Source organism: Sapajus apella, unplaced genomic scaffold (assembly GCF_009761245.1).
Source record: "Sapajus apella isolate SASKATOON/1434 unplaced genomic scaffold, GSC_monkey_1.0 scaffold41, whole genome shotgun sequence".
NCBI lineage: Eukaryota > Metazoa > Chordata > Mammalia > Primates > Cebidae > Sapajus > Sapajus apella.
The window spans coordinates 11,434,808-11,451,417 of NW_022436981.1; the positions used below are offsets into that span (position 1 = coordinate 11,434,808).

Genomic DNA, 16,610 nt, shown 5'->3' on the forward strand with positions numbered 1-16,610 from the left:
TCCCAGCTACTCAGGAGGTTGAGGCAGGAGAATTGCCTGAACCCAGGAGGCGGAGGTTGCGGTGAGCCGAGATCGCGCCATTGCACTCCAGCCTGGGTAACGAGAGCGAAACTCCGTCTCAAAAAAAAAAGGAACTTCCACTTTCCTTCCAAATAATATTAGAAGGAATATGCTGAAGGAAAGTGGAAGTTCCCTTACACTTAAAGTAAGCATTTAAAAAATGGAATATAAACAAAGATGACTAACATAGGCTCCCTTTTAGAATTATTGAATCTGTCCAATGATCTCCCCCTAGGGCGAGCTAACCTGCAGGCAATTAACACGTAGTGAAAGTTGACCTGAGCAGAGGTTTGCTCAATAATCTTCAGATCCTATTTTCTTGGGATAGGTTAGATCAGTGCCTAACAGCTAAGTACAATATCATTTTGAGTTAAGAGAGACACAAAACGGCTAGACAAAGATTCTCAGCTATATTCTATAATTCTCAGAGAATCCAAGTCCAACCCTTTGTATTCTGGGAAGGTGCTATTATGAGGTTTAAGGGAGGCTTAAAAATATCAGCTTCCTGTGTAACTGGTGATAAGTTATTTAAACAGTGACTCTGCTTCCCAGAATGTCTAAGTGATACAGACATTTTGTCCTGATGACCACTAAGGAACCTGTAAACTCTGCCTCCTGAACCCAAAAGGGAAAGCCAAAATATATATGAATGATGTGTAAAATGCCGAACTAATGTCAGTCTTCACTATTATTAAAACAAAATGTCACTGTGATACATCGTTAAGGAGATGGTTTTTTTAAGACATTCAGGTAAGTTCAGGAAAGAGACTGCCAGCATCAGCACAGTTCTAAGAACATAGTAGATATTCAGGTGTTGATTGCACTCATCATTTGGATCTGAGGTTTTTACTTCCTGGGGGAAAAAAAAGCTACCACATTTATTTGGCAGCAGCAATAGGCCAGTTTCTATGATAGGTACCACATTATATATGTGGTTTCAGTTAATTTAATCCTTATTGTTACTTTTAGTTAAAGTAGCATACCCAAACCCACAAAACATATGACTGAATCTAAATTCTAGCCCAGGTCTGTATGATCTCAAAGCATCCGCTCCCTCCGTCATACCGCATCTCCCTCTGACGTCTATAAGGAACTATATCTTTTCATTTATGGGTTTGAATGCTTAATAATCTTTTCTAAAAACCAAAGGTTTGTGCCATCCCTTCCTGGCTGATTTGGAAAGAGGGCTGTGTTTGTGTGAATGTTTGCTGGGACAGCATGTGCCTCTGTTGGGTGATTAAGGCATCCCTAGCATACTCTGCAACAACATGTGCTCTTTGTTGGCATTGTTTTTGAAAAAACCACAGACAATAGAGATCAGGAGGTCACACTGCTTGCTTTGACAACCCAGAGGGCCAAAGAGGCTCTCGTACGCAATTGTTTTCCACCTCTTGACATCTCAAATGGGTGTGAGATTAGAGTGGGAAAGAAAAAAGAAAAATGAAACAATAAACACAGTAGACAGCTCACACACCTCATTGAAGTTTACACTATGTCTTCCCAAATGATTACAGGATCTTAACTTGTTCAGAACATTTATTTAGAGTTCCCTCTGACCCACTTTAATGAAGTTAATTAATTTTTTGACTACATTTATACACATGATACAAATTGAAAATGTTCACATGGTATAGCAGTAGGGCCCCTCTTGCAGGTTGTTGTGGTGGGAGGGTGGTGGATAGCTTCATGACAAGATGCCCAGAATTACAATGCAGTCCCAGCTCCATATGCCTTCCAGGAGCTAATTGTCCCATCCAGATGATCATATAAATAATATTATCTGCTTTGCTTCCTTGGGTCACACATAAATCCTGTTGCTTCAAAGCTAGGTCAGGTTCCTGGGGTGGGGGGTGGTCTTCAGCCTTAGCCAAATGCTGACCTGGAAGCCCTCCACCATACTCCTGAACCCCAGCCTCCCTCAGAAGCTCCTCGACCTGGAGTAGGGGTGCAGGAAGGGTGTCCAGGGGAACCTACTCATTCTTTCCTATGAATAGATCTTTGTCAGGATTGTCTAAATTTATCAGAGACTCTACTAATATTGATCATCAAAAGGATCAGGGTTTTGATTGCTTTTCTTCCATGATATTTCTGGGCAGCTGAGTAGAACTGATGACTGCCTTCCTCAAGGGAGGGAGGATGTGCTCAGCCATAGAAAAATCCAGTTGCACATTTCTTATAGGATGCTATATTGGGGCTACACATTTATAAAACCTAGGAGAGGCTACTCTGGTGATTCTTACTGGAACAAAAAAGAGTTTTGTTGTCTTCGCTGCTACACACAGAGGCAGATAACTTTTAAGTAGAGGTCTTTCACAATTAAGTAAACAAAATGTATAAACATATGTAAATGAGAAATTTAGTGGGCAGAGAGGCTGTGTTTGGTGGTAGATAGGATGAATACTATGCCAAGCACTCTGAGTGTACATAAACATGTACAAATTAAACAGTAACTCAGTTAAATGATCTTAGGGTTCTTCATGTGGTATTTTGTGCTGTCAGAGAGTTAGACCGTAATAATGAAATAAATGCAGAGAGCATTTTATTATGTGGACCAAAGGGCTTTGTGAAGACTCTGTGGAGGAATAGAGGATGTTTAGCTAATTTTGGATCATTGGTAAGCTTTAAAAAGAAAGGCATTTCTATTAAAAACAGTGGGATCAAAAATATAAAACGTGTTTAGAGTATAATGAGTAGACCATTTTTGCTGGGATGAAAAATATGTGAATGCAGGGACTAAAGGGGGCAGTCTAAAAGCCTTTCTACATATCTGGGTGCTTTCTGCATGACCAGAGACAAACGTTAGTCTACATTTACTTATGTATTTATTTTTCTTTTACATACATTATGGTTAAATATTGTGGTTCAACACATTATTTTAAAATCTTTACATTTTTAAGGGAGGAAATAAAAAGATTGTGTATGAAGGTAATTATGTAGCCATTCACAAATATGTATTCTGCTTTTTAGGATATTATATACATATATGAAACACATGTATAAATAGAAAAGGGCAGAGGGTATATTCAGATATCATTGACCATTCAAGTCTTGTTCTCTTCCTCAGGCGGGAGGGTCTGCAGTAGTATTTTTCCATGTGTTGGAGAGACATCAATAGGTTCCTTCATGAGCCTTTTCTAGCAGTTGCCCTTAGTCAGGAGAGTGAATACAAGAAGAATGTAGTACTTTATGGAGTCCTGCAGAATGTTGTGTCTGGGATAGAGCTATTTTTCCACCCTCTTGACTCAGTTTTCCTGACTGTAAAAACCACTACCAATTTGTTCAAGAGAATTATTGGATTTTTTTGTGTGTGTGCTTATGTTCTTTTTTGAAGACCAGACACATACAAAGCTCAGTTACCTTTAAATTGCAAAAAAAAAAAAAAAAAAGTAATCAAATTTGGTGTGGATGCTGATGTTGATTTGTGTGCTTTTGTGAGCAGAACATAGCTGAAGAAATGGATGTATGGATTTACTCAGTTCACTTTTTGTGAAAATACTGTTGATTTTACATTCATCAAAAAAAGTGAATTTACCACATTAATTTGTGAATGACCAAAAACTATTAAAAGATGTATGATGGAAATTAATGTACTGTATCATCTGTAAGATATCCCTCTTTTTTGAAAAATAAAAAGGAACACTGAGAATGCTGACGTTAATATAATGGGGAAGTCTTGAATTATGTGTGCATCAGCATCACCTTTGGCCTAACTTTTGAAACTAGAATTGTTAAACTTCCATATTACCACATAGTATTTTTCTGGATTGTATAGTTTGGTTAACATATTTCACAGACGCAGCTGTGTTAGATATGAGCAGTGGAAAAATGACTCCTCTTAAGAATAAAATTTTTAAACCGTATCATTGATTTTCTTGATTTAATTTAGAACATGTACGTCTATCATTTTGCAGAGATTTTTATGAACATATGGGGCTGTGTTTTGTATGATTTAAATTAGTGATTGTTGGTCATCAGTGAGACCAGTGAGTTATGTAGTATAAGTTTATGTATCCTTTTTATACTGTTTGGTAAACAAGTTACTCTGATCCTACTCCATCTCCCCCAGAAAACTGAAAAACATGCTGTATTTTCTTTCTCACTGTAGATCGGAGGGTGCTGCAGCCTCACCGTGTTCTGTTTGCGTGACAATAGACTAACTCGGATACCTGCAGAGGTGTCGCAGGCGACAGAACTTCATGTCCTGGATCTGGCAGGGAACAGGTAAGCCTGTTGTGGTTTGCTTTGCTTAAGAGAAACAAATGCACACCCATCCCAATCTTCGCAGTGCATCTTCAAATTTTTGTCTTCGCTTTATCTTACAGAATATAATCGCGATTTTTCAAATGCCTTAAACCCCAGGGAGTTCTTCGTATGCAGGTAGAGTGCTTGAGCCCAGTGGAGCAGACAAGGTTAGGGAAAACCTGGGCATGGTGGTTTTCCTTGCCCAGGCAAAGTGTCAGTGGACACTTTCGTAGAAATGCTTCCCAGAACAACAGTACAATGATGTCAGGGAAAGAGCTGTGGCCTGAGAACGGGGAGACTCGGGTTGTGGCTTAGCTCTTCTAAGTAGCTTTTGGAAGTCTTCATGGACTTCAGAATTTCCTCACCTGCAAAGTGAGTGCAAATGAGTTTGAACTCAGTTTTAACTAAGGGGATCTTGATATAATCTACTGGTGACTCTGAACCCCCTGAAAATACAAACACAATTGTGTATGTAGGGAAGTGTTTACAGCTAATGTCGGAATCTCCAGATGATTCATAATCCAAAAAAAGTTCAGAGCTGCCAGACTAGTATCCCCAAGGCCACAGCATCACCATTTCTCAAGTTGCAGAGCAGAGGTCATGTTGGATTGAATGCCAGTTTCTAGAATATGCCTGTTCTTCATCTTCGCGGAATACATTTGTTTCAGTCATTCTGAGCTATTTTCAGCACCCCAAATGTCATATGTGCCTTCTGTGAACAGAAACAGGCTTTTTTTTTTTTTTTTTTTAATCAGGGACCCTCTTCTCTGGCTCCTTGGCTGTCTTCTTCATCATTCAAGCTTTGTCTTCTCCAGAATGCCTCCTTTCTGAATCTGCATTTGGGAAATTTCCCCTACCATCGCAGTCACAGTACCATATGAGAATTGCCCGTTGTCATGTTGGTAACCCTACTAAGCCTGAAGTTACCTAAAGCTAGATACGCTGGTTTATGTGTCATTGTATCACTTGTCCCATCACAGCGCCTGTCACATAACAGATGTCCAGTAAATATTTTCAATGGAGTGAAAATGTTAATAGTTTTAGGGGGGGATGAATAGCAGGCCACTGCAGAATGGCTTATATCACAGACTTCCTTGCCAGAAGGAATTAAAAATTGCTTTTGAGTGCGGTATGGTTAGAGAGGAGAAAAAGATTCAACTGCTTGGGAGAAGATGATCAATGCTCTTACATGGTAAAGGCCAGCAGTCTAAAGAGTGGGCGGCTGTCTCCTGAGTGCTGATTAGCTGGTCATTTTGGTCAGGCACAGGTCACCATTTTTTATTCTTGCTAATGGATTATAGACAGCATGGCTAAATAAACAGCAGTTCTCAGCTGGAATCTAGAGGTGAGTTATAGCCTCAGGGAGTGCTCACCTTTTAAAAGTTAATGCTTTCAGGACATCTTGATAGATTCTTAAGACCACTAACTGGTTGCTGGAACCCAGGATTAAATAGAGTTGAACCTCAGATTTGTGATTTGTGCTGAACTAAGCATAACATATGCGTTTACAGCTTGAGAAGGGTACGTCTTTCCTGATCTTTCATCTTTAGCAGTAGAAACTCAATGAGTCCCCATTCGTTGGTTCTTCACACACTAGGAGCATGAATTTGCATCATTAATTCTTAAGCAGAAAGATGGCTGTGATGCCGAAAAACTGTTTCTATGTGTGTGAAAGCCTCATTTCCCCAGTTCTCAGAAAAAGAGAAAGTTAAATTTTTATTATGCTTGGCCTAGGGTGGAGAAAACCCAATTAAAAAGTTGAGTTACATAAGTTGAGTTACATAGCTGCCATTTGAGTCAGTTAAGTGTGTCGTTTCATCCACGCATTTATAGATTCATAACCAAATTTTAAGCCCATTAAAATATTTAATCACTAGTTTTTTAAAGTATCAGTATAGAAACTAATTTTTTATAAAAGGGCTACTTGTCAGCCTTTTAGCTTGCAGAAATGTCATACCATGGGAAATCATACTAAATACAACAACAGAAGCTTCTGCCTCTTCTTTCAAGTATATGGAAATAACACAAGGCAGCTGGAAGCCTACACTGTGAGTTTCCAGAAACTTTCTTTTGCTGTTTGGTAGGATAAATTATAGCAAGGATGACTATAACGTGTCACTTGGAAACTAAATATTAAACCATCTGTGACAGTAAGGAAAAGATGTCTTATATTGTCAGTTACTCAGGCACAGAACACAAAATTCCTTAATACTTACTCTCTCCCATAGGAATATCCACCAAGCGTGCAAAACCGGGTATTTGAGGATCTTCATTACTTGAAATATTAGTAGTACCAAATATTAGAAACAATGGCTGTTAATTAAAAAATAGGAAATAGTTTATACTTTTGAATTTTGTACTATGTATGTATGTTCTACCCAATCCGAAAATTTAAATTAAAAAATTTAAAAGACAACAGCATACTGTTGTGAAATATTAAGAATTCAAAGAATGAGATATTATTTTTCTGTGCAGTGACACAGAAGGAGACCCAAGATACTGAGTGAAAGGGAAAAATATTCAACAAAAAAGCCCTCATTTTGGGGGGGGTTTTTTTTTTTTTTCCTAAAAGAGAAAAAAAATCACTTATTTGTGCATTATACTCAAATATTAATAGTAGTTCTCCTAGATGAGACTTGAGGTGCAGGGAGTTTTCATTGTAGATATTTTAGTATTATTTAATTTTTTTGCCAGTTATGTTCTCAATTTATATATTTTTTTAAACATTTTTGAAAACTTCGCTTAAGACCAAACCTTCTAGCAGAAGGTAACAGAAAGATGAAACATCACATTGTAAGATATATTCAGTCGCTGGTTAATATTAATCAGTAGGCCTTGCTTAGATATTAAATAAATTTGAGAAAGCAGTTGCTGTAGTAGTTCACAGGCATGGAAGGTCACATGGGGCTGGGCTGGTCATGGATGTAACTGGAGACAAGAGACTGACAGTATGGTTATTCATTTGCTTTAGTCCTTGTACCACTGGCGTGAATAGTAACCACACATTTTTTATTTCTGGGGGGATGTGGTCCTAAATAGAACACAGAGATGCCTAAGGGCTGTGGTTTCTTGTGTGTTGATTGTATAGTGTACAGAAGGTACCAGAATAAACCAAAAATGTATTATTAGCTCCTTTGGAAAACAGGAATATATTTTTCATCTATTTCCTGACTTGTAGCTGGAATGGTTTACCCAAGAAAGACAGAAAAGCATGTGTATGTCTTTTTTCGCCGCCAGGCTATAATGAGTTAGTGAGATCAGCCAGCCTGCAGAATCTCTATGGGCAGACTGTTCAGGGAAGAGGGCATTTTTTTTTTCTCTTGGACACCACTGGCAATGCTTCTGTCCACAAGACAGTGGGCAGCTCATGTGTGGTGTGGATTCAGTCACAGCAGTCACATTCAAGCTGACACTTTGATTCTTTGCAGCAAAACTGGTGTTTCAGGCAACTCATTAATATGATGATAAGATTTGTTGTTGTAGAGTCTAGTAATTTATTTGGCTTTTGTCATATGGTTTGTCATCTTTAGAAGCTGTTATTTATTAATACTATTGATGCTCTATGTAGCCTCTTATTTATACTTTGCTTTAACATTCAGCTGGGAAGCCAGTTATTAGTCTGAGAAGTTACAATGACCATGTTTGAGTATCTGTGCTTTGTGCCAGTTTTCAGGTCTTGATTTTTTTCTCTATGTTCTCATGAGTAAGACAGGTAGAGATGCTGACTGTGTCTTGCCCAATACTTGAAACTTTAAACATTCTAGTGGGTGTTAGCTTGATTCCTTTTTTAAAATATATACGAGAAAAAGTTAAAAGAAATTATATTTTTGTTCAATAAAATGAAAGAGTTTAATGTACTTGAAGCTTTAACAGTGTAAAGTGGCTATTTAAAAAATTTCTGTCAGAGAACCTGGAAAATACATGTTTTTAACTTCTTTACATTTGAATTTATATGTATGCAACATCCTTTGGTTAGGAGGAGAAAGAATTTTTGTATAAGCACAAGATAGTTCAGTTCTATCCCTTAACGAACATATGTCTCAGAGTAAGAAGAAACAGAATTGTGAATCTGCTGTTCCCTTAGGTTCCCTCAGGTGTCCTTATCTTGGTGTGAGCACATGGTGGCACTGGGTGGATTCTAGGATTTAAAAATATGTATTTCTCACCCAATATGGCTCTCGTTAGTGAAATATTATACAATTCATGGTCTTTCCAAGGTACTCTAACATGTGCAGTTCTCGTGGATGCACTGGCTTAAGAACTTCACTCCCACTTAAGTTACAGCTTCACAGTACTTCCTCAGTATTGCACCCAATACATATGCATGAGATGGACTAAGCCTTTACTGGACTGATTGTTAAGGAAAAGAAAATATTTTCTCAGATTTGAAACTAACCCAGAAATCTTTTGCAAAATGTATTGTTACTGTGAACAGTTTGCTAATAATGCATTTGTTGTTAATACTCTCTATGCACTCTTTGATTTTTTAAACTTCTTTTATTACATTATTTAACCCGTTTATGCCTAGCTTTTACTCTGATTAGTTTGTATTATTGGAATGCAGCTTCTTTCCATATCTTTAGAGAATTCTAGTTTATTTCCCATAAGTTCTGTCAATTCAGATGGTATGTGTGTCTGATAATTCACTATTAATCTGTTGGTAAGATGTATAAGTAGATTTCCTGCTAATGTTAACTGGATATAGGTGCACCTATGATTTCTGGCAGTGATCTTTACTAAATAGATTCTACTGGTTGCAGCCAGTCTGTGAAATCTTTGTGCAAACATAAATATTAAAACTAATCTTTAGGTGTCACATTATAACATTTAAAGTACTTTTATACGTACTACCTCATTTGAAACTGAAATAATCTGATGTAGATATTAATTGTCACCTAGGAACCTGAGAAGTAAGAGCCTCTAGAAACTGAGAGATAAAGGTTTACAGTAGAATACCTGAAATAATCTCCCTAGAGAAAGCAAATGGAGTCCATGCAAAATGGTGTTTAACCTTTATTTTGGCTGCAACTTAAACTCTTTAGCACCCCAGGCATCTCCTTCCTCTTGGCCTGATTCATCAAGTGCTCCTGATAAAACAGGTGATTTCACAGCTTCACACTAGCCCTGTCAGTGAGGCTGTGGCCATCGGAGGTAGAGAACTCATCCCTCTGGGTCCTTCCAAAATCACCTTGACTTTTTTTTCCTCTCTTTACATTGAAACCTAGAACAAGACCCTAAAATTGTGTCCTATAATGTCCCCCTTTTTCTTTTGCCTTATAATCTGGAGGTTCTAATGGGAGAAGTGAGAGCAGAAAAAGGGAAGCACAGGAACCTACTGAAGAGTCTACTTGCAAAGAGTATGTCATGTGTCTTAACATAACATCATTTTTACATTTTGAATCTGATCTCAGGAAGGTCCTTTAAATTTTTTTCCTGATTTTATTGATAGGGATTGATTTGATTACAAAATTTGAGGTTGTGATGTCTCCTTTTTTTAAAAATTAGGTTGTTGCATCTGCCTTTATCCCTGACTGCCTTGAAGTTGAAGGCTCTGTGGCTGTCTGACAACCAGTCCCAGCCTCTGCTTACATTCCAGACAGACACAGACTACACCACAGGAGAGAAGGTTTTAACCTGTGTCTTACTTCCTCAGCTGCCTTCTGAACCTACTTGTCAAGGTGAACTTAATTTAAGGACAGTATTCACGGGGCCATGAGAATGAGTAGGACATAATGTCTGTCATAAGGCCTCTTACTTCCACATGTGATTGTATTATTTCCAGTCTGCACCTAGAGCCAGCTCAGGTGAGGCCACTGTGGGACTCTTCCAGGAAGGTTACCCTACATCCTTGCAGAAGAAGGGACGCTCATATCTGTTTGTCATGTCTGAAATTCCATAACCAGCCTTTTGGTTTTGAGTGATAGCTAAGGCTGAAAATATAATACCTCTAAAAGAGGTAACTGAGTCTCTTAAAATCCAAACTGATAGTTCAGAGGATTAGTCTTAATACCACTGGCATACTGTTTTTAAGCCAGTGAGTTATTTTGAGTCATTGTATCTTTGTTTTGTAAATTGTGTGGTTAAACAGAATATTCGTATTAACATCAAAATGGTAATAAACCCTTTGATGAGAGCTGGGGTTGGTGGAAGAGAATCGGAGTGCCCTGGGGGAATGGGAGTCCCAGGGGGAGGACTTGGGGAGGACTTTCAGGCCCTAGAGAGAAACGTGGTAGAGTGTGTTACTGAGCAAAGTCCAACATGTGCAGCCACATCACTGTCAGAACGGTTTTGAAGTTGTATAACATAATTATTTTAAAAGGAGCTCTAAATGATGACATTCTGTGATGAAATATTAAACATTAATTTAGCAGATATTTGGTATGATCTCAAATATGATTATACATCATTAAAAAAGAAAGGGCAACCTTGTCCCAGGCCTTTTTCTTTTTCTTATTGAATTTTGTAGTTTTTTGTTTTTTAAAGCCAAACTTGCTCCCCCTTATTTCTGGTGTTCCACCTCTGGTCCTCCGTATAGATTCTGCCTTGTCAGCCTCAAAGTTGATAGCATTTACCAGTCACATGAACTGCAGTTCCCTGCTGATGTGGTCTTTGTCACTGCAGAGAATCTGCCTCGCTGTGGTGCGCTGGAGAGCTTGGTAAATGATGTCTCTGATGAAGCCTGGAATGAGCGTGCTGTCAACAGAGTCAGTTCAATCCGATTTTTAGAGGATGAGAAGGATGAAGAAGACAACGAGACGGTATGGAAATGGAGATTCTGTGGAAGTTCAGAATTAAGATTGAAAATGGCACCTGATAAGGATATTCTTTATTTTCAATTCGTATCTTCTCTTCTTTGCCTTCAGCATTTAGGAATTTTTTTACAAGACAAAACTAGGTAATTCTAGGTATTCAGTAACCAAAGGTAAATGAGGCGAACATAACTCTTGGTTTGTTTTTTATTTTTTTCCTTTTTTGAGACAGGATCTCCCTCTGTTGCCCAGGTTGGAGTGCAGTGGAGTAATCTCAGCTCACTGCAACCTCGACCTCCCGGATTCAAGCCATCCTCCCACCTCAGCCTCTCAAGTAGCTGGTACTACAGGCACCTGCCACCACTCCTGGCTGATTTTTGTGTTTTCACCATGTTGTCCAGGGTGAAAATACAAAAATTTTCACCAGGGTTTCACCATGTTGTTCAGGCTGGTTTACAGCTCCTGGACTCAAGTGACCTACCTGCCTCAGCCCCCCAGAGTGCTGGGACTACAGGCATGCACCACTGCACCTGGCCTTTTATGTGTTGTGCTGCTTTTATGGTGTTTCTTTTCCTTTATTTGTGATAATTTCCCCTCCCACTCCCACTGTTTTCTTAACATGGAGAATCTTTTCTTTTTTATTGTTCCTAGTGAATGCTGTCTCTTCCCATGTTGATTCCATTGATTCACCATGATTTGACTTAGTGCCAGACCTCTGTGTCTTCTTCATATAACCAGCTCACCTTAGCCTTCTTGTAGAGGTCTTACGATCATAGTTGGATTACTTAACAAGTGTTTGTTCAGAAATTGGAAATTACCAGTCAACCTTACTTTCATCTTGAAAATGTCTTTCAGACATCTTGCATCCCTAGGTGTTGGTGAGAAAGCTTGACATCTTCCTAGCAGTTGACTTTGGCTTCTTAAATTCCTTGTACTAATTGAGATTTTTCATAAGCAGAGCTTAAAGGGAGTACTTACAGCACCCAAAACAAAGGCAGTTTTTATATTATTGCCTATAGCTTTGTTATTCCAGCTGTCACCAAATGGGATTTTAGGCATTTACAGTAGTAAAGGGCAATACGCAAATTCGGAGTGACAAAATCACTTCACTGTCAATGACTCTTTAGGGCTTACCTCAAGACTTGTAAGAGTGTGATTATCATCAGTTCCTTCCTTGCCTCTTCCAGCATTTTGTTAACCTAGTTTGCTTCCCCCTAAAGCAAACTAGGATAGGCCATTTAAAAGATGTACATGCTGTTTTATGAGCTAAATATCATATAACATATTAAATAATATTTTAAAAATTACTCATACCCTGTTGCTTAACTTTCAGTCTTTATTAGAAGAATGAGAACTTTCATCAGTAAGTCACAGAAATAGAAAACACAACAGCAAAATAAGAAAAGAAATACTTCCCTCTTGCTTTCCTTTTTCTTTAACTCCAATGCCTCAAGGGTTGAAGGAAACCAGAATGCTTTGGGTAATAGTAGAACATTATAGTGACTCTAATTTAGAAATTTTTATTTACTATGTTATCTTTTTCTTTTCCCACATTCTACAATTATATCCTAAATTTAAAAATGTTATTGCTATTTATGGAGATTTATTTTACAGTAATTTCATGTTTTTTAAAGTGTTCTTGTGTTCTAAAAGTAATCCTTCTGTTGTAACTAGGTAAGTTATATGTAACACTTTCCCTTTCTATTAACTAGCAGTGAGCAGTTGATAAATCCACATAACTCCAATGAAAGCTTTTCCACCTACTTTAACTCTTAATTTCTAAGAAGGTAACATTTGTATTGGAATGCCAATGCCTTGAAGCTGCATGTTTTGAAAAAGTAATGGAATAAAACCAAAGCACTCACCCCACTGTTTGTTTTCAGAGAACCCTTCTAAGGCGAGCCACCCCACACCCAGGGGAGTTAAAGAACATGAAAAAGACAGTGGAGAATTTACGGAATGACATGAATGCTGCTAAAGGACTGGACTCAAACAAAAACGAGGTCAATCATGCCACTGACCGAGTGACCACTTCTGTGTAGAGTTTCACCTCCAAGTTTTACCTCCTGTGTCTTCCTCTGCTGTCGAGACGTTCCTGTCTGCTTCAGAGGAGCCTCACGTGCTCCTTGTCCTAACCAGCCCCGGTGCGCCATCTTCCCGTGGAGTGTGGGGAAGCTGCTGTCTCCCAGGAAGTGCCTTACTCAACCCGCAGCCAGTCAGCGCACCAGTGGTCTCCCGGCGTGATTTTTTTTTTTTTAATTTCAGTTGTTTGTAATAAGTAGAATACACTACTGTAAACATCCGACCTTTGTTTTTGTCTTATGTTGGGATAAGGGAGAGCAGGAAGGGGAATTTTTATCCTCCTCCCTTCCATAAAGTGCTGGGACATTTTGAGCCCAAGTTCCCTTGGACCTACTGATGAGAGATAGTTTTATGTATGGGGAAAAAATGGATACTTTTTAAACCTTTTTTGGCAGCTCATATGGTGTAAATTTTAAAATTTTGTATAGGTATTTCATAACAAAAATATGTATTTCTTTTTTGTTATTTTATCTTGAAAACGGTACATATTTTAGTATTTGTGCAGAAAAACAAGTCCTAAAGTATTTGTTTTTATTGTCCCATCCACTTGTGCCTTACTGTATCCTGTGTCATGTCCAATCAGCTGTAAACAATGGCATCTTTCAGCAGTGTGATGAGGCTAGGAATGTGGTATTTTAAAGCAGTGTTGCATTTTCATCAGTAATCTACCTGGTGGATTTGTTTTTAACCAAAAAGATGAATTATCAATGATTTGTAATTATATTGGTTGATTTTTTTTTTGAAAAGATGAACCAAAGGATTTGACTGCTAATATTTTACTCCTTACACTTTAACTTTTTCTGATAAGTCTATCATAATGAGCTTAGTGTCAGACTCCGCCTACTCTGATGGTATGTGCCATTTGTAAAATAAAATAGAGCAGAAAAGTACAAAAAGAAAACTGGTTCAGATATTCAGTGGGCATATAAATTATGTACTGCAAAATAATGATTTTTATTCAAGAAAGCTTTAAAAGTTTTATATCCAGATATACAGCCACAATAAAGCAAAATAACCTATCAAAATAGAAATGTTGCTATCTTTATAAGTGCAATTTAATTTGTAAATAGAGTTTGAATCAAAGTATCACAAAATACTGCTTCAATATTTAATTTTAAATCTGCTAATTTAAGGGATTTTGGGATAAGTTTTGGTGTGTTTCTGTTGATTTATTTTTTGTATGCTGTGATAAAAGAGAAATGAAAAGTACCAGTCACTGTGTGGTGTCTAGGAAAATCATTTTTTTTTTCTCCATGAAATAAATTCATCCTGGACATTGGCCATACAGCTTTTTAAAAAATTATTACTTTGTATGTTCAAGTGATAGCAGGTATCTAAATTCTTTGACAATGTGCTCTGGTCTATTAAATATCTAAATTACTCGTCAGTTATGAGTAACCTCCTGTGGGACTTGCATCTACACAGGGCAGAACCCAGAATTACCTTTGACTGTGGCTTGTAACTTTGGGTTGTGGCTATCTGGCCAACTGTACTTCTTAGAAACCCATTTTCAATCAACCAAATACAATACTTTCTTTTACTTCTGTACATTTATTTGTTGGGTTCACTTGGCTGTTTAGGCTGTGCGTATGTAAATATGTGTGTATTTTTTTAAACTATGGAGCAGAAAGTATGTAACATGTATGTGAGTTTCCGCTAGTCAGTTTTATACTTGTTCCGTAATCTGTGTATACCAGTTTTCTTGTCTCTATTTTAAGATTTTTGACGTCCTCTATTTTGTTTTATGCTTATAAAGATGATGCCACTAACTCATGGGCTGATTATATATAAGCAAATTGGTTTTATTTAATGAGAATTGTCTTGATGGAGAAGAACAACTAGAACGTGCATGGCGTGTTTTGCTTGTTTTTATATAAAGCCCACCCTTTGCTATCAGTTCATCATGGCTTTAGTTGACCGGAGGTGTTCAGAATGGCGTGTATGTGTGCTTAAATTTTCCTAAGAAATGTCATGCACCTGGTTTATTTCCTTTGGCCTGTCTCCGTTAGTTCATGTTCACTTGGCTTGCTTTTTGTTTTCAGTTTGGGGGATTTTGTTTGTTTCCCTTCTTCCTTTGAGAGGGAAATGTCACTTTGATCTTAATCTTTTATGCTGGTGACACTGCAATGCTCTGGAACTTCAGGGTGCTGGAACCAAACTGAAGCTTCACAGTGGAAACAGCACCAACCAGACAGTTCTACCTTGAGAACATGCCAAGCCTATTCCAAGAAGTATCCTCTCATAGTTATAAGAAAAACTTGATTGTGTGAAAGGCTACCTTTCTCTGTCAGTGACCCCCCCACCCCATCCAGCCCTTCCTTTAGGAAAGGGAGGAGTACAGTGTATGTATGGCTAGCTGTTTGTCTTGTGGGAGTGATAGGTGAAAGCAGGAAAGGAGGTTAGTATGACCTGTTCAACTACTTTGTTTTCCCCATAGCTAGTTATTTCTTTTTAGCAAGAAAATTATGTCTCAGCGGGTAAAATAGCCAAAAAATGAAAGAAAGTTAAATAATCAAAGTCATTGATAATGAAAAGAGGGACTGGTAAGAAATTATAAAATGTTTGCCTGGATATTGTTTGTTTATTTGTTTTCTGGAAAGTTTGGAGTACGGGTCCTGACCAACCCAGTCTTTCTGTCTAAAAACATACCAGCTGGCTGTCAATGAGGTGAGCAGGCAAGGTGGGATCACTCGCACCAGCCTCACACAGCAACATTTCTGCCATCACTTGTGAAATCTACCACACCCAACAAGACATGCTTAGTGAGTGGGGTGGAGGCTGGGAAAATTCTGATTCTGAGAGTTACTCTGAACAGCCAGTTCTGCCCTGGTGAAAATGTCAGGCACAGTGGTTCACGTCTGTAGTCCTAGCACTTTGGGAGGCTGAGGCAGGTGGATCACAAGGCCAGGAGATCGAGACCAGCCTGGCCAACATGGTGAAACCCCGTCTCTTCTAAAGTCAAAAATTAGCCGTGGTGGCATGCGCCTGTAATCCCATCTACTCAGGAGGCTGAGGTAGGAGAATTGCTTGAACCCAGGAGGTGGAAGTTGCAGTGAGCCAAGATTGTGCCACTGCACTCCAGCCTGGGTGACAGAACAAGTCTCTATATCAGAAAAAAGAAAATGACTGACGCTGTGCTCTGGGTGTGCTGCTGCTGTGTGGCAAGGCTGCAGCAGCGCTGTCAAACAAGAGACTGTGCATTGGAGCTGCTTATTAATAGAAGGTGATTAGGGACATTGCCGCTCACTGACATCCACGGAGACTTGAAATCTCACCTCATCATTATTGTTGTCTTACCTCATCCAATTTTCCAGAGAGCCAATTAAAAACAGATAACCTCATAGAAAATTCAAAACATACAAAAAAGAAAAAATTCAAAACAGCAGAAGTAGAATCATCATTGATCCTGCTATAGCTATCACTCACTTTCAATAATTAGCAAGACAAGACTAAGGCATTTATCAGGAACCAAATGTG

At 38.4% G+C, this 16,610-nt stretch overlaps 1 protein-coding gene across 2 annotated transcripts in view; it reads left to right on the forward strand.

Moving 5' to 3' along the window:
• Nucleotides 1–14,514, forward strand: part of LRRC1 (leucine rich repeat containing 1) — a 135,385-nt gene extending 120,871 nt beyond the window's left edge. For both annotated transcript variants that reach the window (XM_032299715.1, XM_032299713.1), the window contains exons 11-14: nucleotides 4,166–4,281; nucleotides 9,808–9,980; nucleotides 10,924–11,060; nucleotides 12,935–14,514. In XM_032299715.1, coding sequence (XP_032155606.1) covers nucleotides 4,166–4,281; nucleotides 9,808–9,980; nucleotides 10,924–11,060; nucleotides 12,935–13,093 — 585 coding nt within the window. In that variant the 3' untranslated portion in view covers nucleotides 13,094–14,514. The remainder of the gene's footprint in view (nucleotides 1–4,165; nucleotides 4,282–9,807; nucleotides 9,981–10,923; nucleotides 11,061–12,934) is intronic.
• The last annotated feature ends 2,096 nt before the right edge of the window (nucleotides 14,515–16,610 follow it).